This window comes from Anopheles arabiensis, chromosome 2 (genome assembly GCF_016920715.1).
Source record: "Anopheles arabiensis isolate DONGOLA chromosome 2, AaraD3, whole genome shotgun sequence".
NCBI lineage: Eukaryota > Metazoa > Arthropoda > Insecta > Diptera > Culicidae > Anopheles > Anopheles arabiensis.
This window is the reverse complement of record NC_053517.1, coordinates 9,960,863-9,968,660: the sequence shown is the minus strand read 5'-3', so window position 1 is coordinate 9,968,660 and position 7,798 is coordinate 9,960,863. Positions and strand designations below refer to the sequence as shown.

The following is a 7,798-nucleotide window of genomic DNA, read 5'->3' as shown; positions in this document are numbered from 1 at the left end:
GGTGAAATGAACTATTTGAGGGAATATGGAGATTCCGGAGCTGATTTTGATTCCGGAGCCGATTCTGATTCCAATTGTGGAATCGAAATTGCAATCGATTCCGGAGACGCAATCGGAATCGGGGAGTTCCGATTCCAAGCTCCCATCACTACTGCACCATCTTTGACATTGCTGCCTCTGTTCGCCAGGGTTGTCTAATCGCGACCAGCTCCAAACCAGCTGTCAGCTGCGGATTGACAGGGCCGAACGAAAACATAAACACGGTGCAAAAATTTACACAGCCCATACCGGCCGAAAAAGCGATAACGTGCAACGTGCGCCTTCCCGTCGCGTCGGGAGGAACGGAACGAAACGGAGGAAGTGCATACACAGCAGGGAAAGTAAAACTATCGATCCACTGTTTCCCGTGCGGTGCAGCTGCGCGACCTCAGTACACAAACCGTCAAACACAGAGCTTCGATAAGATTGGCGGCGTGCGAAGAAGTTGGGTTCTCGTTTCGTGCTTACTTCGTCGACAACTCGTCGATTCGGTGATCCGTTTCGTGGTTCCTTTTGATTACACCCAGCAGCATCAGCAGCAGCATGTCGCTCTCCACCCTGTACAAACGGGCCCTCGTGCGCTATCCCGTACTGGTGCAGTCCGTCCAATCGGGGCTACTGATGGGGGCGGGTGACGTGATTGCGCAAGGATTCATCGAGCGAAAGGATTGGCAGTCGTTCGACGGTATGCGTGCCTTCAAGTTCTTCGGCATCGGATTTTGCGTCGGTGTAAGTATGCGTAGCGTTACTACCCTGGGTGGCAAAAAGGTCGCTAAGAATCCGTTCGCCCACCCCCCTTTTTTGTAGGGTCCGGGACTGCGGAAATGGTACGGCGTGCTGGACCGGCACATCGGCAGCAAGGGTGGCAGCAAGGCTGTCACGACACTGAAGAAGGTTGCCCTCGACCAGATCGTCTTTGCGCCCATCTTTCTCGGCACACTGATCGGCACGATCGGGCTGCTGCAGGGGCACAATCTGGCCGAGATCCGGCACAAGCTGCGCCACGAGTACGGCGACATACTGCTAACGAACTACTACGTCTGGCCGTGGGTGCAGCTGGCCAACTTCTATCTCGTCCCGCTCAACTACCAGGTGCTGCTGGTGCAGTCGGTCGCGGTGTTCTGGAACACGTACCTGTCCTGGAAGACGAACCTGGGCGAAGCGGGACCGGGTAAGCCCGGCACGGTGAAATCGATCGCCCACGAGCCACTGCCGGCCGCCGGGGAGGAAAGTGTGGCATCGTAAGCACGTTGTCGTTGAGGGCGCGTGTGGCCGGATTTGTGTGACATCGGAGAACCGGCTCAAAATTGTGATAATAATAATTTGGGTTTGTGCCCGATTTAATCAGAGTCAGCCGGTAGTTGCTGCAGTGCGGGAACCGTACCCAATTACGGTACGGTGAGACAGCGGCGGTTAGCAAAGGAAGCAACATTGTTGACTAATGTGGCATAACAAGAAGGAAGAGGAAGAGATAGACATTTTTGCAAAGCTTCTTGCTGCAAGAGCTTCTACTGGAAGGCAGAAACAGTTGTAATGGTTGTTAAAACGGTAGCTCACACCGTATCTTTGGTAAGGCAAGGGAAGCTGAGAAGAAGTATAAATTGCCATATTACTAGCGTTTGCTATCCATCACGCAAAAGGGTAGGCGTGTTAATTATCTAGATAAAAGACAAAAAACATTGAGTAAAGGTGTAGGCGGTTTGATTTGGTTTTCAAAATCCTGGACTAGCAAACTAAGAAGTGTGTATGAAGGGTATAGTTCAAGCAGCAAAGGGGACACTTCATAGCGAACGTACCGATTTTATCCACGCGATGCCATTATAATGAAACAATTATATATGCTTCCCCATTTCCACACTTCTGTAACATCGCAATGACACCAAACTGATACAGGTTATTTGAATATAATTTAAATAGCTTTAGCGAATAGTAATGCAGCAAGCAAGTTAATCGAAAAGTTCCTTTTTTATCGTTTGAAATTCGTCCAAATCGTTGTCGAATTGTCCAACAATAAACAGGTCTTTCACATCCACATCAACGGTCGTTTAGAACGGTTCATTATTTTTATTGCTACTTTCGCTTTGCTAGTACAATCCTATCTACTTTGTTACTTTCCCTAACTTTCGCTAGCTTTTTCTTAAGTACGTTCACTACACTTTTTTGCATCTTTTACATCGTATGCCGCTTCACTGCTTCATTACTCCCCCCGCTGCGCCCTGCTCGAGATTGTGCACCATCTTCATGAGACTGTCCGCCTCGTCCCGCCCAGTGGCCAGCACGATGCTGCGGAACGCACCTTCCTCCCTTGCCAGCAGCTCGGCCGGCCGCCCAAACTCGACCGCCGTACCGTCGCTCATCACCAGCACCCGGTCGTAGTCCATGATCGTGTTGAGCCGGTGCGCGATCGTCAGCACCGTACACTGGGCGAACTGCTCCCGGATCGTGCGCTGTATCAGCCGGTCCGTGTCGGGGTCCACGTTGGCGGTCGCCTCGTCCAGCACCAGTATCCGATTGCCGCGCAGTATCGCACGCGCCAGACAGAGCAGCTGCCGTTGGCCGACGCTAAAGTTTTGCCCGCCCGCCGCCACGTACGCCTGCAGTCCCAGCCCGGCCGACGATTCGCTCGCCAGCTCGCGCAGCTCCACCAGCTCGAGCGCCCGCCACAGCGCCGCGTCCGGGTAGCTCTCGAACGGATCGAGATTGCGGCGCAACGTGCCGGAGAACAGGACCGGATCCTGCGGTATGATGGAGATGTGCGAGCGGAGCTGCTCCAGCGGGACGTGCGCCGTGTCGGTGCCATCGATCAGTATGTCACCCTCGACCAGCGCCATCCGGAACAGGGCGGCAATGAGGGAGGACTTCCCTGCGCCCGTCCTGCCCACGATGCCCACCTTTTCCTGGGCGGCAACCGCAAAGCTAAGCCGGTGCAGCACGGCCACATCGTGCTCGGCATAGCGGAAGCAAACGTTTCGGAACTCGATCCGTCCGTGTTGCGGCCAACTGGCTGGCACTGGAATGACCGGAAGTGGGGCTACGGTTTGGGACGCTTTCGGTGGTGAGTGGCCGGACTGTTCGGCCGGCAGCTCCCGGTACTCGAGCAGCCGCTCGACCGCGATCAGATGGTTAAACATTTCCGCGCTCTGCCGGATGCCGAACTGGAGCTGGCTGCCGATGCTACCGATCTGCGTGATGGCGAGGCCGACGCGCGCACCGACCGCATCCTCGTCCAGCATCAGGTAGCTGAACGTGACGATCGCGAGAAACAGAAAGAAGATGCTGTCGAGAAAGAGGCCAAACGCGATCCGCCCCGAGTGAAACATAAAGTACGCGCCGGTGTTTACGTTCTGGTGCGTGTCGAACTCGCGGATGAGTAGCTCCTGCACGCCGTAGGCCCGTATCGTCGGCAGCCCGGTCAGGGTGGCCGCAATGTGCGTGAAGATGGGCGATCTGGCTGAGAGGAAATGAAAGAGAAGAGTGCCACAAACAGATCTTGGTAGGCGATGTGCTACTTACTTATTCCCTCGAGCCGGCGCGTGTTTTGTGACGTGCGCAGGTACACTCGGCGCGCGAACAGTAGCACCACGAACAGCAGCATGATCGGTACCATGAAGAACGGTTGCACAAACACCACCACCAGCATGGCGCCGGCAAACATGAGCAGTGTTTGCGTTGCGTCCAGTATCGACTTGGGCAGCATGTCGTCCATCGCGCCCATATCCTTGGAGAAGCGGTTCAGGATGCGGCCGGACGCGTTCGTCTCGAAGAAGCGCATCCGGGCGCCGATGAACCCCGAAAACACGGCATCGTGGATGGACTGCGAGGCACGGGCGCACGCCTTGTAAAACCCAAAGGCACGCAGTATGGCCACGAAAAAGATGGTGCCCACCAGTGTGGCATGCACGAGCACGCAAGTATCTCTGCTGAGTTGGTGGCTGGTGGGATCGTCGGCCTGCTGCTGCTCGGTTTGATTGCGATCGGGCGCAATCGGCCGACCCGAGCCGGCAGTTTCCTCCAGCGCGGTCCAGTACGACAGCCACCAGTCGGCCACGCTCACGATCAGCTGCGTGATGGCGAACAGGAGCACCAGCCCGACAAAGATCAGCCAGCTGCCGGCACTGGACGCGTACTGCAGAAACACCGAGCCCGGGACGGTTCCTTGCGAGGACGCTTCGAACTTGTTCTTGGCCGCTTCCTGCTCGTCCCCGTCGCCGGCATTGAACTCCTCGAGCGTTACACTGTCCACCGTCACGGTGGATGCGGTGGAGGTGTGTGAAATCGTGCGACTGCTCGCGGGATGCGTGGACGCGTCCCCGTCCGTGCATTCGGACGACGGCTCCAGATGTTCCAGCTCGATGCCACGCTGCTGCAGCTCCTGCGGTGTGCCTTGCGCCTCTACCCGACCCTGCCAATGAAAAGCGGCCAATCATTAGCATGTTTAAACGCGCGAAAACCCCTTACCACCCAACAGTACCTCCTTCATGACAACGACCCAGTCCGCCTGCTTCAGAAAGTGAACCTGATGCGTCACCAGTATGCGCGTTGCGTTCGGGTTGCGCCGCTTCAGGAAGCCCCCGTTGCCGATGCACAGCTCGAACAGGTGTTTGGCGACGTGCGCATCCACCGCACTGAGCGGGTCGTCCAGCAGATACACGTCCGCCTGCCGGTAGACGGCCCGTGCCAAGCTGCCAAAGGGAAAAAGGGACGTCTGTTTAATGCAACATTCTAAGCGCGTGCGCTGGGAGGTACTGTTTAGCTTACCAGATGCGTGCCTTCTGGCCACCGGACAGCGAAACGCCTCGCTCGCCAATCACGGTCATATCACCCGCCGGCAGATGGGCCAGATCCGGCTGCAGGGCGCACACCTTCAGCACCTGCCGGTACCGGTACTGGTCGAGCTGTTCACCGAACAGAACGTTCTGCCGCAAACTGCCGGTAAACAGCCACGGTTCCTGACTGGCGTAAGCGATCGAGCAGCCGCGGGCCAGCTGCATACGGCCACTCTCGACCGGTAGCTCCCGCAGCAGCACCTGCAGCACGGAGCTCTTGCCCGAACCGACCGGCCCAACGATGCCGATCAAGCTGCCCCGCCTAAACTGAACGTTCAGCTCGGACAGGGTCGCCGGCGGCACGACCTTCGCCCGCTCGCTGTCCACCTCACCCGGCACGGTCCAGCGGGCGGTCAGCGCACGCAGCTGGATGGCCACCCCGTCCGGCAGCGGCCCGTCCGTTGGTTCGTTCAGCAAACGGCGCGCCTCACTCACGGTGCCATTTTCCTTCTCCTTTCCACTGGCTTGGTTCGGTTTTGCAGGCGCCTGTACCTCATCGTACTCGAGAAAGCGCTGCAGCCGCCGGGTCGCCACCAGCCCTTCCCCCAGCTCGGCAATGCCCCGGCCGAACAGGCCCGCCATCGTGTAGGACACGTTGGACAGGTAGCTGGCGGCGACGAACACCTTCGCCGCGGTAATGTCCTCGTCGAGCGCTATGAACGCCAGCATTACGCCCAGTATGGCGGCCCGGGTGGTGAACAGCTGGAAGGACATGTACAGTGCCCGCAGGTAGCCGCTCTTCAGCACCTCGCGCATCTCGTTGCGCCGTGCCTGGGAGATGAGCTTCGCGAACGGCCGCTCCCAGGCGTACAGCTTGATGACGGCGATGCCTGCAATGATTTCGTCCATCAGCCGGATGCGCTCGTCCGTCTTGAGTGCGGTGCGCAAACGGTACCGTGACGTCAGCGTGCCAGTGTAAGCTGCAAAGGGGGAGGGAGCAGATGGTAAGGTAACTCAGCAATTATATTAACGTAAAAGCATAATGTTTGAATGACGATTTTTCCTGTGAATCCGATTTTTAAGGTAAAACTGCTCCCCTTCGCGCTCCCAACTCACACTGTATCGGCGTAATGATGACGATCGCCACCAGCCCGGCCACACCGGACCAACCGATCTCGTACCAGAGCAGCACGGAGGCGAGCAGCATCACCAGCGGGGACGTCCACATGAAGCACACCAGGTAGGACGCGATATCGAACCGGTTCACATCGTTCGACATCAGGTTCACCATCTTCCCGGGCGAGGTGTCGCCGAGCGCGTTGCGCGCCAGCCGCAGCGACTTCCGGTACACCACGCTGCAGACGGCAATCTTCGCCTTCACCCCGGTCAGCACCGAGATGATGCCGTACTGGTTGTCGCACAGGACGATGATGGCCCGCACCGCCACCATGCAGCAGGCGTAGTACAGTGCGTCCTCGCGCGTCACGTTCGATCCTTCGCTGGACGAAAAAAAAACCGGAAAATGAGCGAAATAAGTGGGCGAGTGGTTGAGGCGGGCCTTAGCACTACTTACCGGAAGTAGAGCAGCATTCGGCCGAGAAAAATCGGCTGCAGCAGGCGCAGCACAACCTCGGCAAAGAACGCCAGCACGGACAGGGTGACCCATTCCTTCCACAGCGTCCGGAAGATGGCCCTTACTAGGGAGGGGCTGTGGGATGGCGTGTGGCGCTGCCGCTCGAGCTGCCGGTGCCACTGTCTGTGGGATAAAAAGGGGGTTTAAATTTCATCTCGCGCAACACACACACACACACCCGATCTTTACCGTTCCAAACGATTGCCCAACCGGTCGGCACGATCCTCCTCCAGCGGGGTGTACAGATCGCTGATATCAAACGTTTGATTGTAGCCCTTCCGGAACATGTCCACCGTCCACCAGAAGGTTAGCACTGAGAGGAAGTTTGCCTGCTGGCGAGGATTCGGGCTAAGCCGAACGCGCGTCGCTTCCATTTGCCTTGAGCGGTGGGCTTCCTGGACACTAATTGATAAGCAGGCGCTCACTTAAGCTGCGGGGGAATACACTTCACTTTACGCCCTTCACTTCAGTCGGGCGAGGAAAGGGGAGGGCGCGGAGGGGGGTGGGATGGCACTTTAATTAAAATAAATAAAAGCGTTAGTCGGTGGGCAAATACAACCACCGGCACACGGTGGTACCGCGTTTGTCGCACGCGCTAGGCCGTTGTGTTTGATTTATATAAAAAAAATGGTCTTATCAATGTCGGCGGCGGATGTCCAGCCGGAACACGTTCCAGCAGGTTTGGGCAGCACTTGGCCGGCCGGTTCAACATGCTTTTGTTTGTCTTTCAGATCTTTAAGAGCAAGGGCGCCCAGAGTGGTCTCTCGTTCATTGCGTTCGCTCGGGGGAACGTTTGACACGATGCATTTGCTAACACAAGATTGTTGCGATGCGATTGTTCCTAATTCGTTTGCATCAATCGTGGGGCGCGATAAAGAAAATAAAAAGGAAAGAGAAAGAACCCCGCAGCTAATAGCGAGTTTTTTGTTTTGTTTTTGGCTAAACGCCACCACCAACAACGCTGTCGCCCTTGCTAGTATCCCCCACTCTGTGGGTCACATATTCACAAACACACGCGCGCGCGCACACACACACACACACACACACAAACACACGCAGTGGTATGCAAGTTTGTTGTTTGGTTCTCTTTTTACTCCCCTCACACAGCAAGCCGAAAATCAGCTGTTTTACTTGACAACCCTTCCCCCCCCCCCACCTCACCTAACGGTTCGTTGCCGGCTGTTTATGACGTACGGTGAAAGATGGGGGGACGGATGTAAAGATCCCCCACTGATAACACGGTACACGATGGGCGGTCCGCTGTGGTAAAGGATCGCGCGACGACTGCTGCTGCCGCTGTTTAATTCGCAATCGCTCGCGGTTATTATTCAATGGGGCGCTAAGGGTGAGAGTGTGTGCG

At 56.8% G+C, this 7,798-nt stretch overlaps 2 protein-coding genes across 3 annotated transcripts; one reads left to right on the top strand and one right to left on the bottom strand.

The window, feature by feature from the left end:
• The first annotated feature begins 212 nt into the window (after positions 1-212).
• On the top strand, positions 213-2,072 carry LOC120893595 (protein Mpv17). Its single transcript, XM_040295574.1, has 2 exons — positions 213-768; positions 847-2,072. Exons 1-2 carry the CDS (start codon positions 583-585, stop codon positions 1,282-1,284), a joined length of 624 nt encoding a protein of 207 aa, XP_040151508.1. The 5' UTR covers positions 213-582; the 3' UTR covers positions 1,285-2,072.
• A 7-nt stretch (positions 2,073-2,079) lies between these two features.
• LOC120893594 (probable multidrug resistance-associated protein lethal(2)03659) lies at positions 2,080-7,732 on the bottom strand. 2 transcript variants are annotated; one of them, XM_040295572.1, is made up of 8 exons: positions 7,600-7,732; positions 6,628-6,951; positions 6,379-6,561; positions 5,922-6,304; positions 4,798-5,785; positions 4,511-4,721; positions 3,553-4,441; positions 2,080-3,490 (listed from the first exon to the last, which is right to left on the bottom strand). In XM_040295572.1, the coding sequence occupies exons 2-8, from the start codon at positions 6,810-6,812 to the stop codon at positions 2,226-2,228; spliced, it is 4,104 nt and encodes a 1,367-aa protein (XP_040151506.1). In that variant the 5' UTR covers positions 6,813-6,951; positions 7,600-7,732; the 3' UTR covers positions 2,080-2,225. The 2 variants fall into 2 exon arrangements, with proteins under 2 accessions (XP_040151506.1, XP_040151507.1); XM_040295573.1 differs by lacking the exons at positions 6,628-6,951; positions 7,600-7,732 and having other exon boundaries at positions 5,922-6,299; positions 6,379-6,489.
• Positions 7,733-7,798: the final 66 nt, after the last annotated feature.

What these genes read in the sequence shown, in the direction of transcription:
- LOC120893594 (XM_040295572.1), bottom strand. Translation starts at nt 6,812, where the DNA reads ATGGAAGCGACGCGCGTTCGGCTTAGCCCGAATCCTCGCCAGCAGGCA. An exon ending in GGCCAGAAGGCACGCATCTG is followed by an intron (nt 4,722 to 4,797) that starts GTAAGCTAAACA and finishes TCCCTTTGGCAG; the next exon opens with CTTGGCACGGGCCGTCTACC. An exon ending in GGGTCGTTGTCATGAAGGAG is followed by an intron (nt 4,442 to 4,510) that starts GTACTGTTGGGT and finishes TTTCATTGGCAG; the next exon opens with GGTCGGGTAGAGGCGCAAGG.
- LOC120893595 (XM_040295574.1), top strand. Translation starts at nt 583, where the DNA reads ATGTCGCTCTCCACCCTGTACAAACGGGCCCTCGTGCGCTATCCCGTA. An exon ending in GCATCGGATTTTGCGTCGGT is followed by an intron (nt 769 to 846) that starts GTAAGTATGCGT and finishes CCTTTTTTGTAG; the next exon opens with GGTCCGGGACTGCGGAAATG.